This window comes from Schistocerca serialis, chromosome 5 (genome assembly GCF_023864345.2).
Source record: "Schistocerca serialis cubense isolate TAMUIC-IGC-003099 chromosome 5, iqSchSeri2.2, whole genome shotgun sequence".
Lineage (NCBI taxonomy): Eukaryota > Metazoa > Arthropoda > Insecta > Orthoptera > Acrididae > Schistocerca > Schistocerca serialis.
In genome coordinates, this window is record NC_064642.1 from 214,133,685 (window position 1) to 214,157,764 (window position 24,080).

Below are 24,080 nucleotides of genomic sequence, written 5' to 3' on the forward strand. Positions count from 1 at the left end.
TACGGTCATCAGTTCCCTAGAACTTAGAACTACTTAAACCTAACTAACCTAAGGACATCACACACATCAATGCCCGAGGCAGGATTCGAACCTCCGACCGTAGCGGTCGCGCGGTTCCAGACTGTAGCGCCTAGAACCGCTCGGCCGCTCTGGCCGGCTGTGTTAGTTTCACATAGCTTTTATTTCAAAATATATTTAACCTGTAACTGGTTTTTGATAAGACTTCTGCTAAGTCTGATATCACTTGTTGATTGTTGACGTCTAGTAGAGTAATGATGTAACACTTAGGCTAATAAACACATTACTGACGTGATTTCCTCTATTGGAACACTTTTAAATTTCAATCGAATATTTGTTTCTAGGTAAAATACGATGTTGCACATTGGAACATTCATAAAAATCCTTAATTTTCTGGGGACATTTTGTAATTTTAGAGAAAGTCTGCGAAACATAAAAAAGCGAATGGCATCATTTAAAAATGGAATGAGAAAATAAATTAAACTTCTAACACAGGGCTGACTAGAGGCGAAAGTCTGCAAAGTATACCGAGGTACACCACTCTCCTCTACTATTTAACTGTTCTCGAAGCGTCAGTGACGCTAATAATATCACAAGTAATCGTGATAAAGGTAACAGCCTTGCCGCAGTGGATACACAGGTTCCCGTGAGATCAATGAAGTTAGCGCTGTCGAGCGTGGTCAGCACTTGGATGGGTGACCGTCCAGGCCGCCATGCGCTGTTGCCATTTTTCGGGGTGCACTCAGCCTCGTGATGCCAATTGAGGAGATACTCGACCGAATAGTAGCGGCTTCGGTCAAGAATACCATCAAAACGACCGGGAGATCAGTGTGGTGACCCCACGCCCCTACTATCCGCATCCTCCACTGAGGATGACACGGCGGTCGGATGGTCCCGGTAGGACACTCGTGGCCTGACGGAGGAGTGGTTTTTTTTTAATCGTAATAAAAGTATTAAAGCTAGTATTACTAGATTTTAGTAGTGCTAGTTGCTGTAGATAAATCAATGTAATGGTTGTAGCAACAGCGACTTTGTACACTTACAATAGTTATTATTGGCTATTGCAGTAGTAGTAGCAGTAGTAGTAGTAGTAGTAGTAGTGATGGCAGCATATGCTGGCAAACAGTGCTAATGTCAGTAGGTATAAAGATAACTGTAAAACTAGTCAAGACAATTTGGAATAACAATAGCTTACTGGCTCATTTTCCGTCACAGCGAAGGAACACTAGCCGGAGAGTGGAAAAGGTGTCACATGTAAACCAAGTGTAGAGAAGCGCATAGGTAGTAAATAAAGATAAGAAAAAGTAGAACTGTAAACACTGTAAATATAATTCAAGAGACTGCGAGAAAAGAAAGAAAATGATTATCTTGAAGATTCACAGGAATGTAATTCTCTATATGGTGGTGCATTACTGTCATAAAGAAAGTGAGGTATGACAAAGAAGTAGATAAATAAATACCGCGCTGAATCAAACAGAATCAGTGTGGTTGTGCACATCAACCTTAGCTCATTTGCACCTACTGGCAGCAAGTTGTAGGCTAGCGGACGGGGCGAGACGATATTGCATCAAAGTGCCAGCCACTGAATACGTTAGCGGCCTCCTTGTGGGAGGACACACGTCCAGTATGTAAAGTAGGCCGCCGTGCTTGTTTTAAAGCACTGGGCTCATAAATATGCATGTCTGTGCCAAGAGGCATCAAACCAGTGTCTCAGCAGGCGCATTCAGAGAAACGCCAGACAGCGTCTTACATTGCTTTTGACGGGACGAAAGCCTTGCGTGAGGTGAGTAGGCGAGCTGTGTTTGATTTCACAGAGGAACGGAAACCAGTAGGTGTTGATCACGCCCACTCCCTTGATGTGGACAATAGCATCGACGTGTGGGATATCGTTAACTGAAGGATTCTCATCGTCGGTCATAATGGAGAAGCACAATGTGAAGCAGAGGTAGCTTCCGGCATACCTCAAAATGGTGTGGCAGTGCCCCTGCTTTTCACCATATACAGGGTGTATCACAGTTCATGTTACAATCTTGTAGAGGTTGTAGAGGGGACTTAGTAGATCAAGTTTTACAGACGAACCCATGTCTGGAAACATCATCCAATGACGCTACAGAGCGTCGAAGTTACAGTCGCCGGGGTCTGTAATTGTATATATACAGAGTGAGTTACGTTAGACGTAACACCCCTTTTATTTCGTGGACAGTTACACATATCGAAACGCCACTGTTCAATCTCCAAAAATAAAGAGGTCTTATACGCTGAAAAAAGCAACTATGGTATCAAATATCTAACAGTTAGGAGGAAGATTTGAACAATATTTTCCTCTAAGTGGCTGTGTGCTTCTTAGAGCTAAAATCCTTGCTGTTGGACAACTGTTTATACGTACACTGCTCATATATCTTATCGGATACAGTCGTTGAACTAATCATTTTATTAAAAATACTTTGGTGGTAACCTATAGCCCGAAAACTAAATATTCTAATTACCGAAACATGGTTTCATGCTTAACGTAAGCGCCTAACGACAGTGTTACCAACTACGTGCAATAAACGCTGAGTTATTTGACACTGCAATGGACTTTCGTACTAACAATTTAGTAACAACGATTTGGTGATCACCCAAATCAAATAACATAAATTTTGTTTTTAAAAAAATTATTTTTTGCTTAAACATGCGTTCAAACTGTTGACCATTGCCGTTCTAAAGGACGATGAACAGATGTAATTACGGTGGATGACATGGTAGAGCATGCACTCGCAATTCGATGACACATCGTCTGGCGTAGTTCGGGCGTCGTCATAGACTGCATCTTTGAATGCTCCCCGAAGAAAGAAATCGAGAGGAGTCAAATTGGGGGACCTCGCAGTTCATTTGACAATAGAATTTCGCCCTATTCAACGTCCATGTAAGTTGTCATTCAGTATCGGCGTTGCAGCACGGGACGAATGATCTGGACAACCGTTGCGTTGCAGCCACATTCGCTGCCGAATACCGAGTGGTAACTCTTCTAGAAGAACCGGCAGAATGATCGTCAGAAAGTGTGCGCACAGATGTCCATTTAGAAGCCATGAGATGAAATACGGTCCCACAATGTAATTTCGTTTTATGCCCCATCACATGTTTTCTCACCAGGGCCGTTGATATTGCACCAGATTAAACCAGTGTGGATTTTTGGCTGCCAGTAGTGCAGGTTATTCAACTTCACGTTAGCGTGGTAAATAAACGTTGCTTCATCGGTAAAGAGCACACGTTGGAAACATACAGGGGACGTCTCTTAGTTGCTGAAGGGAGGTCCGAGAAAATTCTGTGCGACGTACGAAGTCACGGTCGTCGAGTGCCTGATCTAGCAACAGATGATAGGGATGGAAATTCTGTCGATGCAGGATGCGAATGATACTCGTCTGGCTGGTTCCACATCCACTGGCAACATGTCTCGTTACACTGTGCGGATTCGCTAGCGTCGTCGCCAGAACAGCTTCTTCGCATTCTCTGCTGGTTGTAGTCTTCTTCCTTGTCCTCGTTTTGACGTACAAGCAGTCTGTCCGCACTAGCGTCTTGGTAATTCGTGCAATTGTCTGGCGCGTCGGACATCAGCGTACCGGATAGATAGCCCTATATCGCTATACTGTTTTTATGGCATTCCTTTCACATCCACCACTTAAAACTTCTTTTCACTAGTGTACATGTCTGCAAGCAACTAATGCTGAAGCAGAAATGAGCAGCCTGCAATGCAAACAAGTAAAGAGGCCAATGTGTTGACATTTTGGTTCCGCATAGCACGAGAGCTTTGCTTGGCGATGTTTGCACCGCTAATGCCGATTCCGGCCACTGTACTCTCAAATTCTAGGATATTTCGCAATTTTTTTTTAAGACGGGTTTTAGCGTCAACATTAACAAACACTGTATCACGTAATTGTCTTCTCACAAGGTATCGAATGCAGTTATACAAGATATACGGCTCCATTTAAAAGACGTTCTTCCTTCAGTATCTCCGTTGGTATTGATGGTAAAAACATTAAGCAAACAAAAATATACGTGCCTCTCGACGCTTTAACATGTGCCGAAAACCGCGTTTTGGTATGTGTAACCGTTCACGAAATAAATCGGGTGTTACGTCGTACGTGACTCACTCTATATACAGGATGATTCCGTCATGAAAATAGGGTCCCAGTAGCAGAAACGTAAGAATCGAAAGTTATAAGCGAAAAGCGTTCTGATACTTCTGACATAGAAACACATGCACTGCTACTGTTTTTGCTAAGATTTTAGGGTAGGCAACTATCAGAGATGATAGTACTGACCAAAACAAGGGAAAAAAGTCCATCAAACGTTGGCTCTAAAATGCACACCTGAGGAGCTATGAGTACTTTTTCATCTTCGCTACTGTGACACACATCTCCTCTACTGAACAGGTGTTCATGGCCCTTAAGGTATGCATTATAGAGACCATGTTTAATAGACATTATTTCATGTTTTTGTTCATACTGCTACATCTGAAAGTTGCCTACCCTACAATCTTAGCAACAACAGTACCAGTACAAGTGTTTCTATGTCAGAGGTTCAAATGGTTCAAATGGCTCTGAGTACTATGGGACTTAAAATCTGAGGTCATCAGTCCCCTAGAACTTAGAACTACTTAAACCTAACTAACCTAAGGACATCACACACATCCATGCCCGAGGCAGGATTCGAGCTTGCGACCGTAGCTGTCACGCGGTTCCAGACTGAAGCGCCTAGAACCGCTCGGCCACACCGGCCGGCCATGTCAGAGGCGTCAGAACAGCTTTCGTTGGTAATCTTAGACTTGTTCGTTTCCAGTACAGGGACCCTTATCTCAAATTGATAAATTCATCCTTCTCCAACATACTAGAAAGTTTGTAACATCGTCACAGAGTCACCCTATAGAAAATGGCAACGGGCGGCGGGCAATAAGGATGTATCAGGAGACTTATCCCCGCCGACAACAACCATAGTATTTAATGCTTGCAACAGTGTTTCGCCGTTTGTCTGAGACAGGGTCGTTTCAGGAATCAAGAGATCATGAAGGACGTACCCGAAATATTCGGACACCTGACTTGGCCGAAAATGTGATCTACACGGCGCAAGGCGACCGCCGAGTCAGTACAAGGACATGTCCGGAAGAACAGATACCATCTTCATATATATAGTTAAGGATAACCGGCCAGTCACCTTCTTCTTCTGTACGGATGCACAAGTATTGCCGGAACTCTTACGGGACTCGGTAAGATTGTCTGCCGCGAGTAATGAGTGTAATGGGCAGGGGCGCTACAAATGTAGTGTCTCGACATTAAGTTGGGAATGTGGGTCTCACACGGAGTGTGCAATTTATAAGTCCCTGCAGTCGCGCTATTCTCTGTGACCTCGGTGGCTCAGATGGATAGAGCGTCTGCCATATAAGCAAGAGATCCCGGGTTCGAGTCCCAGTCCAGGCACACATTTTCAACTGTCACCGTTGATGTATACCAACGCCTGTCGGCAGCGTAGGGTCTTGATTTAATTATCATTTCATTCTAGTTTGTGGTGTTTGATTTATCAACTCTGCCCTGCAGCAGTTGGCAGGTCTGCTTGACCTTAAGACGGCACCAGTGCTGTTGTTTTCCTCTGTTCCCTCAGTTCAGTCCAGGCGAGCGTGCAGTGTAGTGCAGAGCAACTCCCATTTCTAATAAGGCTACATTTCATGTCAGTGGAACAGTTGTAGTAACTGCTGAATTTGGGGGGGGGGGGGGGGGGGGCAGAGGATCCACATGAAGTTATTCAGCATCAACGTGACTCTCCCGAAGTTAATGTCTGGTGCGGTTTGATGGAAGATGGTGCAATTGGTCCTTTAATTTCTGTAGAAAAATCAATAAACGGTAGCGTTTACTGTGAAATGTTGACAGAGTACGTCTTTCCCCAAATGGGTGATATTGAGGCGGAAAAAGGTGCTTGTGTTTTTCCAACAAGATAGCGCCTCACTTCATTACAGTAACCATGTGCTTTCCAGGAAGGTGGACAGTCAGGGCTGACCCAATACCGTGGCCACCACAAAGCCCAGACTTAATCACAATGGACTTTTTCTTTTAGGGCCATATAAAAAATATTGTGTACAGTGAAAAGATCAGAGACATCAATCATTTTCGGGAAAGAATCGTCGCTGCTGTTGGGATAGTTAGACTTGAAATGTTGGCGAATACTTGGCGAGAAGTGGAATATCGACTCGACGTGTGCAGGGCAACGAATGGTTTAGCGTCGTTGGATCTCGTTTCCCCATATGGTTTCCTAAGTAAATCTTGATCTACCAAGTCCTCTCTGCAGCCTCTAGAAGTGTGTAACATGAATTTTCAAACACCCTCTATGTAAATAACGTGGAGATAACTTATGAAACTCTCCAAACTCGTCCACAGATGATGAATTTTTGTTCAAAAATGGTTCAAACGGCTCTGAGCACTATGGGACTTAACATCTATGGTCATCAGTCCCCTAGAACTTAGAAGTACTTTTTTTACTATGTGGTGATTTCATTATAAACTTATTACAAAATGCAGAACGTTTGTGCATGATTAGCACATAATGATAAGATTAGCAGCTAAGTATAGACATAAATCAGAGTAATACAATGGCGTTAAAGATGAAAAGATCCGATAGCGGATGATGCAATCGACGCTTAGTAAATGGGATAAGTCAAATCATACAAATATTTAGGAGCCAGTATCCGGCGCGATTTGGACGAAACGACCCAGTAAATATATCCGTGGGAAATCATAGTAAATTACAAGAGTCCACTCTCCAAAACGAATCAAGAAACGTATTACTTTTTCGAAAACACATTGCCTGACAATAAAAGGGGCCTAGCTAGCAGTAGACGAGGAAACAAAATGAAATTTTATGGATTGAGAGGGTAGGTCTACGTGTTGTTTCATCAGTGATAGCAAAACCGCGTCAAATTTACAAATTGCTTGGCAGTATGATCTCACTTACCAGTGTGAAGTTGCAGCCCTCCCCTCCCGCCTCCAGCCTGAATGCATGGTCTGATTCGGTTGAGGAGGGTGGTGTCATAAGGCCATCGCATCCCCTACTGAGGCAAGCCGGCCTATAGCTGATGTAACAGAACCTTGATATTCTGGATACTAGCACTGGAACGAAGTTCAGTGCGAGCAGCTTTCACACATGGACAGGTTTGGATCTGTCGATGGCCGCGATATTGCCTTAAGATAGCGCAAACAACTTGCAGACGAGCGTTGTCCTGGGGAAAATGATACCATGGTATTGTCGAGCGGAACGGAACACATGAGAATGAAGGAAGTCTGTGACGCACGATATCCTCAGTCAACACCAGCCGTGATCTGAAGTCATTCCCGATGGCTGCCCTCACTCTGACTCCAAGAGTATTACCGCTGTCCTTCTCCAAAACATATGAATACGGGACTTCTCCCCAGGTTTCCGCCGAACTCGCGGACGATGGTCATCCACGGCAGAGTAGAACCGCTGAACTCAATGCGACGCCATTCATAAAGCAGTCCGTGTTTCTCTGTCACTGTAACATGCAGAGTCCATTACATGAGGTAGGATGACAGGTGCAGGTGTGAAGAGGTTACGGTGTGTTTGGTGCAGAATACTGCGATCCTCTCTTACTGTGGTCAGACTTGGTAGATGGGAAGCTTGAGGACGGGTATGCCTGCCCTCACGTTCCCATGCAGTCCAATATCGAAGCAATGTCACATCTTAATGCCACACAGATCTGTATACTGTGCGACTGGACCCTCCCTTCAAATGTAGACCCGCAGCGAGGCCCCTTTCAAACTCTGTCAGCTGCCGGTAACGCTGTCTCGCATGACACTGTTCACCCCCGTTACACACTATCAGGCCTAATAACAACACTAAACACGAACAGCATTAACGCACTCTGATGACCTGTAACAGAGAACTGCAACTTTTATAATGTACATATTCGCCTACGGAACGTACATGCACGAAGTTACATTAACTTCCGACAATGTTTTCATGTTGTTCCACTTTTTTGTGAGGCAGTGTCCCTTTTGCGTAAGGGGCATGCTCTATCATTGGAGAAATTCGTGCTCATAAGTAGGGGTATCAACAGTCTTCGCCTGGCGTACCTTCCTCGAAAGTACAGGGGCTCGGGGGCTACGTATTTGGATCCAGATGTCACTGTGAGAGCAAGTAACACCAGACTTAACAAACGGAGGCATGGAATTTTCATTGAGAAATAAAACTAAATATCTTTTACTCCGCCTGTAGCTAAACTGTGAAAATAATGAGGTACACGACTTTAGCAGCTGCTCACACTTACATAAATCTTCTTCGTGAAATGCCTCTCCATAACACCTTAAAAATTTGTAGTTTTTTGCTGGTCATGTCTACATAATTTTCGAATTAGAGATATAAAAAGTACTGTAGATTTGTGAGTAACCTTTTAAGTCAATTTCATTGGAAGGGAAAATCAAGATAAGCTATACCATACAAATCACTACATCATGATTCTCAAGAAAAGGGATAAATTTGTTTTTGACCAAACACAATATTTCTTCCTTTTTAACAAACAATGTTTCAATGACATTATAGCACCTTTGGTGAGGATTTTATTTGCTTTCCTCCAAATAACAGGAAAATTACTTTTTACTGTTTGTGCTTACAGAATTTCATTAATAAGTAAAGCCGGCCGAAGTGGCCGTGCGGTTAAAGGCGCTGCAGTCTGGAACCGCAACACCGCTACGGTCGCAGGTTCGAATCCTGCCTCGGGAATGGATGTTTGTGGTGTCCTTAGGTTAGTTAGGTTTAACTAGTTCTAAGTTCTAGGGGACTAATGACCTCAGCAGTTGAGTCCCATAGTGCTCAGAGCCATTTGAACCATTAATAAGTAAAATATTTACAAACAGTACCAAAACGTTTTTTCCTTGTAAACACATGCTATTATTAATGTATCATTCTGTTATTTGCAGTTTATCTGTTATTCGTTTGCGATCTTCAACCATGCGGAACTTGATACGTAGAAATTATTTACATCGAAAATTACCCCTGGAATATTAAACTCCTGTGTTTTACGTAACTAAACTCTACACTAAAAGTGTGTGTGTGTGTGTGTGTGTGTGTGTGTGTGTGTGTGTGTGTGTGTGTGTGCGCGTGCGTGATTGCGTGTGTATCATGTTCTCTATGGTTGCAGATGCCAAACTCTGAAATAATGCGAACTTCCAGTATGCTGAAGTAGCTGCAATTTTTTACTTTTTATTCATTCGATTCGAAAATTTTTGACTATGTAACGATGATTTGAAAATGGGTCTCGGCTCGAAACTAGTCATAGAATAAATAAAAAGTAAAAATTTGCAACTTGGACTGTTTTACCGTTCTACTGTCTAAAATAGTAACTCCTATACTGCAAGGTACAGAAAATACAGAAGTCACAGCATGTGTTAAAATGGTTAAAAAAATATTCAGTTTGTGAATACTTTTTTTAATAGCTGAAACTCTCTATGTACAGACATCAAAAACAGCCTTTCATGTTATTAGAAAGAAACAAAATTAAAAAACTCTCAAAATGCTGCAACTTCGGGGAAACATACTTGGGTAAAAACTGTATTTCTACAAGGAAGATCCTAACCAAAAAAAATTTATTGGTTCAAGATACATAAGTAAAAACAGAACATAATCACTAATATTAGAATAGCGGGTGTTATTAGTTTTTTTATGTTAACGTATTACCAGCTGGAAGTATGAAACCTTTCTAATGTATGGGTAATATTTTATTACATCCACGATCGCTTATTTTCATAAAAAAATTCACATTACAGGTTTTGGCAAATAATTACCATCTCCAAAAGTACTTAATCCCCAAAAGAGCTTCGTGCAGACAAACAAATACAATTAAGCTCTTCGAACATCATAGACTCATTTACAATTTCGATGAATTTACGTATGGGCACTTGATAGAAAACGGAAATTACAATAAAATCTTGCGTTGTCGTATATGGAGATGAAGAGAGAAGTGATTGGTGGGGGGGGGGGGGGGGGAGGGCAGAGCTACGAGACGGAAGATATTCGAAGCGGGAGGATAACAGCGTACCCTGTAACTTCTTATGTTTTCTTTCTTCGACCAAATAAAACTGGTATTTTTAAGAAATGGTGTCAAGTGCGAAAATTAAAGTTAAAAGAAAATTATCTTTTTTTTAGTGTAAGATTAAAAGCGTACCTCGTACGCTTAATATGGTATATAAAGCCAACTTTCTAACACTGACAGATGTGTAACTAAATTATTAAGAGAACCAAGTTGAAGCGCTTTTAATAGAAACATGTAGTATTAATGTAGAAAATAAGCACACGAAGATCATTACTAAAAGGAATTACAAACTTTGTACCTGTGATAAAAAGAGTGGAATCCGATATAATTGAAAACTGTTCAAATGAAATTATAATAAAATTGAATGATATTAGGATAACAATGCAGTGTATTGGGCTGTTCGGTAGGGATGTCGCCGTCTGGGTGTTTACTTTCGTGTTTCCAGAAAGGCTCACTAGGTGCGGTGAGGTCGCCTCGTGCCACTTCGTCGCTGCCTCCATCAGCTGCCACTCCTCTTCAAGTCTGTCATGTACGTTTCACGGGAGGATCAGACTACTGACCACAGAAAGCAAAAACTTACTTAGCTTGCTGTTATCCTCCCTATCCCTTTAAACCACCATCTCTTCTCTTCCATATCCATAAATAACAACACAACATGTTACTGTAATTTCAGTCTTACATCATGTGACGAGACGCACATTCCCTGAAATTTTAAACGATTTTATGATGTTCAAAGAGGCTAACTGTATTTCTTTGTCTGTAAGAAGCTTTTTGTGGATTAAGCACGTCTGGAGATGGCAACAACTAATTGCCGAAGCCGGTAGTGTGAATATTTCCATATATATCTAAACTACCGGTGACGTAATAAATTATTGTATAGAATCTCATTCACGTTACTGTGTTTAAAAATTACCATGTCTGGTATGGAACTAATCCAGAGCCGGGTAGAATGCTTATTAAAATGCGAAGCAGTGTCTCTGATATATCCAGTCAAACACGAAGGTTTTAGATTACATAAGGCAACAATTTGTTTTAAAGTAACGGTACAGGAGCACATACAATTTCGCCTTTACGTTGGTCTAATCTCTTATTAAACAGAAGACTCAGAGACCATTGTGTGCGAGATTCATTCGAATGAGATCAGACGACGAACTGGGTGTTGTGGTGGAAATACACCACAAATAAATCATTTCTGTATTTTAGATTGGTCATTAAAGTTTCAAATAACTTTGAACGACCTAATTCAATTTCTATGTCGAAGTAATACCGCAACGGCAAAGCTCTCATAAAGTAGCCAGGACAAAAAATAAGAGGCTGAAATGAAAAATGACAAGTTTACTTTCTCGCTTGTTTCAGCAAACACATTCTGCATTAGTCTACAGTGTAGCGAATTATAGGCATAAAATATCATAGATTGTGAAAGTATTTTCAGTGAACATTAAACAGTTAGCGACTTTTCTATTGAGTGACACTTTTGAGCACAAAATTTGAAAGTTCAAAGGCTGCAGAGTGCAATTAAAAATTGGAATTCCTTGATCAATAACTCTGCACTGGAATGAGTTGGGCGAAAAAACTCGAGGAAGTCCTCGAAAACAATAATCATTTTTAAGATTACAGCAACAGTGGGTACAAGTAAATGAACTGATCGTTGTAAGCACGTAAATAAAGTTCGTAAGAAGCTTCATGTTGTTGCAAGTATCTCTTAATAAATGAATTATGTTAATACACATTTCCAGAGGGGTCTACATGTACCGATAAAAGTACAGTTTTGTTATCAGCTGCGCAGCTACCAGCGCCGTCGTTTCTCGCCTCCGTTCTTATGGGAATCTAACGCTGATTCCATCATAGCAGGAGTGGTACGGGCCACTCATTCCAGGTTTGGGGACGACCGAGTGCGGAGCCTTCGGCGATCTCAGATACCTTCCTTCAACTCAACACTTCCGTTTCGTTCATCGGAAGCGGTCTCACCCATTTCTGGCGCACGGCATCCTTGCGTCGTGGAGCTGGGTTGCGACTATTGTGGATGGGAGGATATTTGTAATTTTTGTAATGATTTTTCTGTTACTGAGCTTTATGTAGACTCAAGACCAGCCATGCCGCACTGCAACACTATGCTCTCACTTTTGCTAGAAACCTAATTAATATAGCCTGTGTGCGTTCTATACGAGTAAGCCGCTTTCAGCAGTGACCCAAGTTATCACGCAGCTGCAGAAATACTACACAACCTGTTGATGAACTGAATTGCTCCTTACACTTCAATCCTGTTATTAGCCCCTGCCAACGTCGTAAGCAAGCCGATTTTGTGCTGTCACAATACACCATAAATTCAACGCTATATTTAGCAAACGCTTACTCTAAATCATTTAGATGCCTACACAAAACCAACATGTCTGGACTGTTTCATTAGTCACACATTTACGTAATCATTAGCATGTTGTTCCAGCATATTACCTATTAGTAATAAATCTAATTGGGAGAAATCCATTACTTTTTCAACTTGAATTAACTCACAGCACAGTGCGTAACTAAATACAGGTTCAGCTTTCAAATCTACACTTCTTTCAAAGCAATAGCAATAAGACCAAAGTGTAACTCACAATACGGTGCATTACTAAACACAGGTTCAGGTTCCAAATGTACACTTCTTTCAAGATCATATTAATAAGGAAAAAGTTAGGTTCACGAGTTTCAAAACGTACATGCTCAGCAAACTGATGTCTAAGGTGACTTTTTTCTACTGTCAACTGCGCGACAAAAGAAAGCAGCGATCAATGCTCTGTGAATTTACACGTGGACAAGACAAGCGTGAGAATGTTCACAAAAGAAATACACATATCGTTTAACTCCGATTGTTACTGTCGAGAAAACTATAACGTTATTACTTCTCTGTGAAGAATTCATGCTGTTCTTTACCTTCGTTTATATCTTAGTTAACATAAAGACGTCACAACGACGCTATTCAGCGAGCGCTAAAACTTTAATTTGTTTACCTCCTGTGTTGATGATCCGGTGACGCGTTGCAGTCCCCTGTTTTACTCTTTGACGGCAGACGTGACACCCATCTTGTATTCAACAAAGCAGCATATCCACTGATTACCTAATTATTTCACAAAGTATTTAAATTTCAGCTAGAAGACGTCCTTCTTTTGTAAATAGTTTCATGTAAGTTCATAATAAGCTGTGCAAGATTCATGGTAGTGTGGATGAATTATTGGGCGTCAAATAAGACACAGAACTAACAGCCATTCCGTAGTCGATTGTTACATTTTGGGCAAGGCTATGAACTTTACGAAATCAAAAATCTGCACACAAACTGTAACTTACCTTGACAAAACGTGCTGGTTTGTAAGATATGATACTTTTATCATGGTACGATTTTGTCTGCCGTCACAACATACTATTGCAACACGTACAGTACAGGCACCAATATGAAGGTATGCTTTCGTTGCACTTGACATTGTAATTATGACCTCTTAACGCTTTTAACTATTACGAGCCTTTGTACGTAGGTACTAATTAATTCTCCGTAGGCCTCTTACACGAACAAAACGTAAATAAACCCCCCAGAATAACCGAACAGAGTTCTCATCTCATCCGCAGCCGAACCACCAACGATGATACTAAACCAGTGATACCTATAATATCTGAATGTCGAACTCTAGCTGTCTGAGGGTGCCAGCCAAATATGCTTGTAAGTAATTTCTTTCCTAATTACAACATGGAAGCCACAGTATGTTACGAGAACACAAAAAGAAAATTTTTTTCTATTCTGCTCCCGCATGAGCCTGATATACAGTTCGAAACTGGAAATAACCGGTGGAATCTTTTTTGGCAAAATTCCAGCATGGCAGACTATGCACACGACAAGAATCTGCAGGCACATCTATGTTCCATGCTCTGACATCAGAGATCTACATCCAAGTAGTGTCACATTCTAACATAGAAATCGCGACACTTCGTCCAGTTCTTGTTACTCGCAGCAATAGCGGCGCCGCAAGCGGCCAGCAAGCGACACTGCTTAATACGATGTCGGATGAGTAAGAATAATAACGTTTATATTGATTTGCAACGTAGTTTTTACAATAAGGATCTATGTAGTGCCACAAAAATCGATAATAACTGCCGAGTGACACCATATTTATCCTTCCTTACCTTCCTAAGGACTCTGGAGAGTACGAAACGATACATTACAGGACAGTTTACTTCCTATTCGTTAGTAGCTAACAGATATTTACTGAATAACGTTTTCTTTTAATAACAAAAAGTTGCCAGTAAGCTCCGGAAGACATGACATTTTGCAGAAAGACGTTGTATGCCTACCCGATAAACTGCAGTTTTTTTCGTTGCACTTTCATTCAAATCGGTGAATTTAAAAAAGTAGGAAATCTATACTGAATGTAGTACCTACATCATTTATGTACGAAATACGCCATCACAGCTGAAGCTTAAGAGTAAACGACACAGACGCGTTAATAAATCGTCAGAAGCAAAACAACTGTTTTCCAATACTGTAGAAAGCAGTACCACAATTGTTGCCAAATTTTAACCACAAATGCCAATAATTTTCAAAACATTTGCTTTTGAAGGAAAATTAGTTACATTTATTATCCGTTTATTAGAAAGCAGAGTGTAGCGTAAGAATGTGCAAATGATTAGACTACATAGATAAATGTTTAAGTGTCACTGAAAGAGCCTGTGATAATAACAATAGACAACAACCGAAACACAGGCTTCGCATACATGAAATATATGTTTATATTCTCTTGCTTTCAGCGGAGTAAGCTGCAAATATATACATATTCGAAAGCTTTTCCTCGTGAATAACTTGCACTTTATATTATTGAATCAGTGTGATTAGGTTGGTTTAACGTGTATTTCACTACAATTGATGCTCCTGGTAATTTACTAATGCTTGGAAGGCACAATTATAACAATTATTTTGTTCATTTGGTAGGAAATAATTAAAATCAATACATACATCATATGTGAATGTCAGCGTTTTCCACCGCTTGGAGCACTAGTGTCGTTCCAGCTGCCAACCAGTAACAACTTTCGCACCAGAGAGTGTCGTGACTGAAGTTTTAGAATGTGGTAATAATGAGATCACACAAATAACATTCATTTTTTTTTTTACTCTGCGAGATTTATTAGTATAGGTTTTTCGTTTACATCTGATTACATTGATACAGATGTTCACAAATACAGTTTCACATTTACAGATTTATTTGCCTAACGAAAAGTTTTGGCTTTTATCTTTTAGCACTGATACAGACATTTCTTTTACAATGCGTTTGTCTCAGACGTTACAGTAAATTAAATATATACAAGTTACAACTGCAATTTCAATTTATACCATGTATCATGCTACATTAAAAATTAAAATAATGTGTTTTCCAGGCATTCGTGAGGTATTAGCGTTACATCGGTAATACAGGATAATTTTTCCAAATGTGAAGATACTGCAGAAAAAGAACCTAAGGTCATATGGGCAGTGGTCGGCAATGCGTTCCAAGGAACTTTCTTACAAGTTCCATGTGACTTGATTAATTTTTATCACGTTAAAAGTAAAGGTAGCTCAAGATATCTTTAGCGCCCGCTTCTTGAGGTTTTTCTGTATCCGCCACTGTTTAAAGCAGACAGAAAACTGTGAAGCATAGGCGAATACCAGCCAGAGTTTCGTGCAGCTTACAACATACTTGGTAAAGATAACGAAGTTGAGTCTCGAAGCGACGTATACATTAATACATTGTATATATATATATATATATATATATATATATATATATATATATATATATATAATATACACACTCCTGGAAATTGAAATAAGAACACCGTGAATTCATTGTCCCAGGAAGGGGAAACTTTATTGACACATTCCTGGGGTCAGATACATCACATGATCATACTGACAGAACCACAGGCACATAGACACAGGCAACAGAGCATGCACAATGTCGGCACTAGTACAGTGTATATCCACCTTTCGCAGCAATGCAGGCTGCTATTCTCCCATGGAGACGATCGTAGAGATGCTGGATGTAGTCCTGTGGAACGGCTTGCCATGCCATTTCCACCTGGCGCCTCAGTTGGACCAGCGTTCGTGCTGGACGTGCAGACCGCGTGAGACGACGCTTCATCCAGTCCCAAACATGCTCAATGGGGGACAGATCCGGAGATCTTGCTGGCCAGGGTAGTTGACTTACACCTTCTAGAGCACGTTGGGTGGCACGGGATACATGCGGACGTGCATTGTCCTGTTGGAACAGCAAGTTCCCTTGCCGGTCTAGGAATGGTAGAACGATGGGTTCGATGACGGTTTGGATCTACCGTGCACTATTCAGTGTCCCCTCGACGATCACCAGTGGTGTACGGACAGTGTAGGAGATCGCTCCCCACACCATGATGCCGGGTGTTGGCCCTGTGTGCCTCGGTCGTATGCAGTCCTGATTGTGGCGCTCACCTGCACGGCGCCAAACACGCATACGACCATCATTGGCACCAAGGCAGAAGCGACTCTCATCGCTGAAGACGACACGTCTCCATTCGTCTCTCCATTCACGCCTGTCGCGACACCACTGGAGGCGGGCTGCACGATGTTGGGGCGTGAGCGGAAGACGGCCTAACGGTATGCGGGACCGTAGCCCAGCTTCATGGAGACGGTTGTGAATGGTCCTCGCCGATACCCCAGGAGCAACAGTGTCCCTAATTTGCTGGGAAGTGGCGGTGCGGTCCCCTACGGCACTGCGTAGGATCCTACGGTCTTGGCGTGCGTCCGTGCGTCGCTGCGGTCCGGTCCCAGGTCGACGGGCACGTGCACCTTCCGCCGACCACTGGCGACAACATCGATGTACTGTGGAGACCTCACGCCGCACGTGTTGAGCAATTCGGCGGTACGTCCACCCGGCCTCCCGCATGCCCACTATACGCCCTCGCTCAAAGTCCGTCAACTGCACATACGGTTCACGTCCACGCTGTCGCGGCATGCTACCAGTGTTAAAGACTGCGATGGAGCTCCGTATGCCACGGCAAACTGGCTGACACTGACGGCGGCGGTGCACAAATGCTGCGCAGCTAGCGCCATTCGACGGCCAACACCGTGGTTCCTGGTGTCCGCTGTGCCGTGCGTGTGATCATTGCTTGTACAGCCCTCTCGCAGTGTCCGGAGCAAGTATGGTGGGTCTGACACACCGGTGTCAATGTGTTCTTTTTTCCATTTCCAGGAGTGTATTTTGCACAGCGTGTGCAAAGTAGTATAGTCAGATCTAGGACAAAAAGGTAACGCTTGTATAACAGATCAATAGGGGCGTTTATGCTCGTTTGCTTGTATTGAAAGATCTCTCCCATTAGCCTCTTTTTAATCACAAAGAGTGATTGTTCTTGAAAGAACGGTAGTTCAGTTAAGCTCTGATTTATGTGCCAGATTATTAACGACATGTTTCAGTAGTTGTGTGGGCAAAAGTAAGCTGAATTTTAAATGATAAATATTTTCTTCAGCAAAACGTTTTCTCATGCCAGACGTAACATGGTCCAGTGTAGGAATGAAATTCATCATGCTTAATATTTCTACTTCTGAAAGTAAACTAGCTACCTATTCGGCGAATAGTCCGTATTTATAACGCTACGTATTGAAGTTTCTCTGTATAAGAAAACAATAGAATATTCGCGACTTCTCTCCTAGATATGTGTTAACTATCTATGTGCCAGACAGTAACGTATAAAATACGATGACGAGGACGCGCGTGCTACAACTCGATAACGCGATTCAGTGGAGTCGACTGACGAAAGACACGAACGAATAGCGTGCGGGCTAACTGGCTGGGGCGGTGCTGGTGGCAATGCGGACGGCCCAGCAAGGGGCGGGAACGTGCAACCCATATGTATCCGCCACTGAGTTTAAATTTATCAGGAGCTCAGTTTTGTGGTAACAACCTAATGTCCGAACCGGTCTGCCCAAAGTAATCTCTCGGTTGAAATTCCCACTCCTCTCTACGGAGAAAATAAGAATACAAATCACTCTTCATCGTCAACAATGCTTTCTTGTTAATCCCATATACGTATCCAAATACAAAGAAATGTAAACAGGCAGAATAAGGCGCTGCGGTCGGCAACGCCTACATGAGACAAGTGTCTGGCGCACTTGTTAGATCGCTTACTGCTGCTACAATGGCAGGTCATCAAGATTTAAGTGACTTTGGAAGTGGTGTTATAGTCGACGCACTGACGATGTGACATATCATCTCCGAAGTAGCGATGAAGTGGGGATTTTCTCGTACGACCATTTCAAGAGTGTACCGTGAATATCGGGAATGCGGTAAAACATCAAATTTCCGACATCCCAGCGGCCGGAAAAAGGTCCTGCAAGAACGGGAGCAACGACGACTGAAGAGAATCGTTCAACGTGACGGAAGTACAACCTAAATTGTTGCAGATTTCACTGCTGGGCCATCAAAAAGTGTCGGCGTGCGGACCATTCAACGATACATCACTGATATGGGCTTTCGGAGCCGAAGGCCTACTCGTGTACCCTTGATGACTGCATGACACAAAGATTTACGCCTCGCCTGGGCTCGTCAGCACCGACATTGGACTGTTGACTGGAAACATGTTGCCTGATCGGACGAGTCTCGTTTCAAATTGTATCAAGCGGATGGACGTGTACGGGAATGGTGATAATCTCATGAATCTATGGACCCAGCTTGTCAGCAGGGGTCTGTTCAATCTGGTGGACGCTCTGTAATGGTGTGGTGCGTGTGCAGTGGGAGTGATATGGGACCCCCAAAAACGTCTAGATACGACTCTCACAGGTGACAAGTACGTAAGCATCCCGTCTGATCACCTGCATCCATTCATGTTCATTGCGCACTTCAACGGACTTGGGCAGTTCCAGCCGGACAATGCGACACGCCAAACACCCAGAATTGCTGCAGAGTGGCTCCAAGAACTCTCTTCTGAGATTAAACACTACCGAACATAACTGAGCATGTCTAGGATGCCTTACAACGTGCTGTTCAGAAGAGATCTCCACCTCCTCGTACTCTTACGGATTTATGGACAGCCCTGTTGGATTCATGGTGTCAGTTCCCTGTAGCACTGCTTCACACATTATTCGAGTCCACGCCACGTCGTGTTGCGGCATTTCTGAGTGCTCGCGGGGGCCCTATACGATATTAATCTGGTTTACCAGTTCTTTGGCTCTTCAGTGTGTATCACGACTGTCATTACACCTTCTCGAAATTCAATTTCCGGTCTTACTTTCATGATACCGAGTACTCTCTTCATTGACGACAGCTGGTGTAAAACCTAGTTTCGCTGGTGCTGCATCTGCTGATTGTCATTCTGCTACCCACTACCTCTTGCCTATTATAATCTTCTCTATCCCCGTTCAGCCGATTTGCGTAATTATGGGAATTATGCTGAAAATTATTTACATACTTCTAGAAACGGCCCCAAATTGCGTTCAGCACTTCCTGCCAGCTCATTCTCTCGGATTGTTCCTGTAATTTCTTAGGTTATCATTTCCCTATTAGGGGAAAACATAGTATCGTCCGTTCTTCTCATATGCTCCAGGAAACTATCCATTATTGCCGTGCAGCTATGGACCAAATCCCACTGGTAATAGTCTGAGAGGCGGCTATTTAGAGTGAAAATCTCTGTAAACGTACCCAACAGTTTGTCTAAATGCACTAGTTTTTGCAGTTCAGAGTTGCAAAACTGGCGCATAGTGATTTTATATTTATTATAATACAAACAGTTCAGAAGGTTTATTGGAGTGGCATCTACTTCCCCCCACCCCCCCACTCAGTGATTGCTGAGCAAGAGCACCTTAAATGTGAATTAATCACAAAACGCTGCTGTGACATGATTCATCTACATCAGTGCGCCGCCACCGAGCTGCCGCTAAACAAATTTAATTTTTGCCTCATCAGAGATACCATCGATAAAAAAACTCTTTGCACGATACAAAAAATTCTAACACACGGTACTTGCTTTTTTTCCACTATATTGATTTAATTTTTGGCGTGCCATGAGATGAGTAGCCATTACCCCCTCCTCAGTCTTTACAAATTTACTTAGCATGGCGTTCATTGCTGAAAAAAAAAAGGTTTCAAATGGCTCTGAGCACTATGGGACTTAACTTCTCAGGTCATCAGTCCCCTAGCACTTAGAACTACTTAAACCTAAGGACATCACACACATCCATGCCGAGGCAGGATTCGAACCTGCGACCGTAGCGGTCTCGCGGTTCCAGACTGTAGCGCCTAGAACCGCTCGACCACCCCGGCCGGCATTGCTGAAAACCCTCCTGCTCTAATCTCGCCTACTTAATCACAGCAGTGTGCAGACGCCTCGTCTCTGGTTTCACTGCATGCAGCTGTGCTCTGACTTCCGTGTGACACTGAACCATTTCTTACTCTTCTATCGGACTTCGATTTCAGTTCAGGCTCTGCGCATTTGTCCTATTATGGCACTCAGTCCACACAGCATCTAACCTCCCCTCCAAATCATTCTCCACTGCATTAATTCAGTCGGCCAGTTTCTGTTCCATATCGCAAACTTGCGACCTAATCGCCTCTGTTTCCTGTTAATTCCCACATTTTTACTTTTCATTGTATCTACTCTCTTGATTTGAATCTTTAAATTCTCTTTTCGTCACTTTATTTCATGTAATGCTCTTTGTTCTTGTATACCTAATAACATATACTGCTGAAAACTACCTGTTCCGAACAGCCGACTCCCTTCTTCGGCAGGTCCACCTTGACTTTCCATATTGCTGCCTATTTCATCGGACCAACAATCACTTGGAGATTCATTCAAAAATGGTTCAAATGGCTGTGAGCACTATGGGACTTAACACCTATGGTCATCAGTCCCCTAGAACTTAGAACTACTTAAACCTAACTAACCTAAGGACAGCACACAACATCCAGCCATCACGAGGCAGAGAAAATCCCTGACCCCGCCGGGAATCGAACCCGGGAACCCGGACGTGGGAAGCGAGAACGCTACCGCACGACCACGAGATGCGGGCGGAGATTCATTGATGCTGTAAACAGTGGCCAGCAAGTTGCAACTACAAAGTTAGTACAACTGCGAATGCTGCTCACACTTAACTCTTACCTGTGACTGCTGGTGGTGTGGAGGCACTGGGTGTGTGCGTCACATGCTGGTTTTGTGGTGCATTGGAACCTGCACTCTCGTCATGTGTACTGCCGCTGTATATTGGCCACAACCAATTACTGCGTATCATAGTGCGAACACTGGAGAGGGACCTTCGTGGTATAGTGTGCTACGCGCTAGACCGGTGTCATGGCGACAGTCGCATGGCCGTTGCTGTGACAGGCTGCGCCGCGGGTAAAATATGTTGCGTTGCCATGAAGACGTCACTGCTGTTGTACCATAGAGGGACACGTCGTCCACGACGAAAACGAACGAGCTGACAACTCTAACTCCACACTTGTGATTTACACCTAAGCCTAACGTTCGAGTCTAGCTGCCTAGCAAACTAAATCCTGACTGAACCCCAAAACGCAGAACTTGTCTGGAGACTGAATGCGGCTTCTTATGTTTGCTATGGGGATGACAGATTCTTTACCTGGTACTGATCACCTTTTAAAATTAAAATAAAATAATGAAATGGCCTCCGATGTATTAATCAGATAAATAATGTTAGGCTGATCGTCGGAGAATTCGATTTAACTAATGTACCATAGCAGTAAATACTTAATTTTAACAAATAAAATTTACTGTTCGTTAAATTTTGGCAATAATACATAGGCTGGTGATAAGCTGCCCACCGATTAAGTTATTTTAAATTAGCTCCAGCAACCCCCCCCCCCCCCCCCCCCGCCCCACCAATATAGTGGTGAGCAAACACACTTCATAAAATAAATAGATAATTAGCTGGAAAAAACAGGTAGCGCCCACAGCTAAAATTAACTAAAGATAAACTAACATTAACACAAATAAGTAGAAGTCTGACACATGATCCATTGATTCTAACACGGGAACCTCCCCATCGCACCCCCCTCAGATTTAGTTAGAAGTTGGTATAGTGGATAGGCCTTGAAAAACTGAACACAGATCAATCGAGAAAACAGAAAGAAGTTGTGTGGAACTATGAAAAAATAAGCAAAATATACAAACCAAGTAGTCCATGCGCATGGTAGGCAACATCAAGGATAAGGTGAGCTCAGGAGCGCCGTGGTCCCGCGGTTAGAGTGAGCAGCTGCGGAACGAGTGGTCCTTGGTTCAAGTCTTCCCTAGAGTGAAAACTTTTATTTTCAGACAATTATCAAAGTTCAGGCACTCACACATAATCAACTTCGCTCTCAAAAATTCCAGGACATGTTCAGATATGCTTGGACATACGCAGGATTTGACGGTGTGCACGCGGAAAAATTTTAAAACGTTAAAAACATGTTTTGACAGAGCACAGGGAAAACTGTGCGACTGGGAAACTGTTGCATTTATTTGTTGCAGTTTATGTGACAAACTCTTATGTTTTCATCACTTTTTTCGGAGTGATTATCACATCCACAAGAAAACCTAAATCGGGCAAGGTAGAAGAATCTTTTTACCCATTCGCCAAGTGCACATGTTAGGTGGGTCGACAACATATTCCTGTCATGTGACGCACATGCCGTCACCAGTGTCGTGTAGAATATATCAGACGTGTTTTCCTGTGGAGGAATCGGTTGACCTATGACCTTGCGATCAAATGTTTTCGCTTCCCATTGGAGAGGCACGTCCTTTCGTCTACTAATCGCACGGTTTTGCGGTGCGGTCGCAAAACACAGACACTAAACTTATTACAGTGAACAGAGACGTCAATGAACGAACGGACAGATCATAACTTTGCGAAAATAAAGAAAGTAAACTTTCCACTCGAGGGAAGACTTGAACCAAGGACCTCTCGTTCCGCAGCTGCTCACGCTAACCACGGGACCACGGCGCTCCTGACCTCGCATTATCCTTGATGTTGCATATGTTGCGAATGGACTACTCAGTTTGTATATTTTTCTTCTTTTTTTCCATGGTTCCACACAACTTCTTCCTGTTTTCTCGATTGATCTGTGTTCAGTTTTTCAAGGCCTATTCACTGTGCCAACTTTTAACTACATCTGAGGGGGGTGCGATGGAGAGGTTCCCTTGTAAGTGCCGATCAATAACAGAAGCTATTCAAAGTCCCCACTGCCAGCCTGAGTTAAAATTCAGACTCAGTAGAACTAATTTCAAGTCCACATAATCTTAATTCACAAAAACACCAGCTCTGCTGAACAACTGATGAAAATAAACCAAGACCCCTGATCGCCGCAGAAATCTCTAAAATCCCAGTCAACTGAAGCGAAATATTTGAGAGAGTCACAACTGATAACGTGAAAAATTTATATCACTGAAAACTGTGTGGTTGCATCACCACACAAACCAGCATAGGTCTTACCTCTTCAAATCTAACCTCGACCGTGTGCTCGAGAAAGATGGCAACGCCACTTTTATGCACTCATCTCTTCTCTCCACAAAAATATCTTGCGTCTGTCTCACTTGTTGACTATGTTGTCACCAGCCCCATTAACAACTTTTTACATATAAATGTTATTAACCCTATAGTAACAAGTTGCAAATCCCGAGACGTAAATAACAAGATGGAGTAAAAATTTACCCCACGTATTTCTAAATTATCTCTGTTAATAAAAGAAGTTCTAGAGTAATATAAAGTAATAAAAAAATGATATGCAAAATTTTTTACAAACTATTGTTTACGTTTTACCTCATGAGAAAGCAATCATGGTTCCCATATATAAAAACATGAGATTGGACTTACCTGTTGTATTCAGTTACTCTTTTTGTTATAACATTGCAAAATACAATAGAATATATCATAAACTCTAAGAATCAGTGAAGGATGGTTAGCATAACATCGCAAATAATATGTAAAATGGTAAAAAAATATACAGATAACAACTACGAAAAATTAATACCTCATGTAGAA

At 42.4% G+C, this 24,080-nt stretch overlaps 1 protein-coding gene across 1 annotated transcript in view; it reads left to right on the forward strand.

Annotated features, from left to right (window-relative positions):
- The window catches only part of LOC126481859 (uncharacterized), a 502,121-nt gene that overhangs the window by 452,516 nt on the left and 25,525 nt on the right, over positions 1-24,080 (forward strand). The window contains exon 4 of the mRNA XM_050105818.1: positions 11,824-11,963. Coding sequence (XP_049961775.1) covers positions 11,824-11,963 — 140 coding nt within the window. The remainder of the gene's footprint in view (positions 1-11,823; positions 11,964-24,080) is intronic.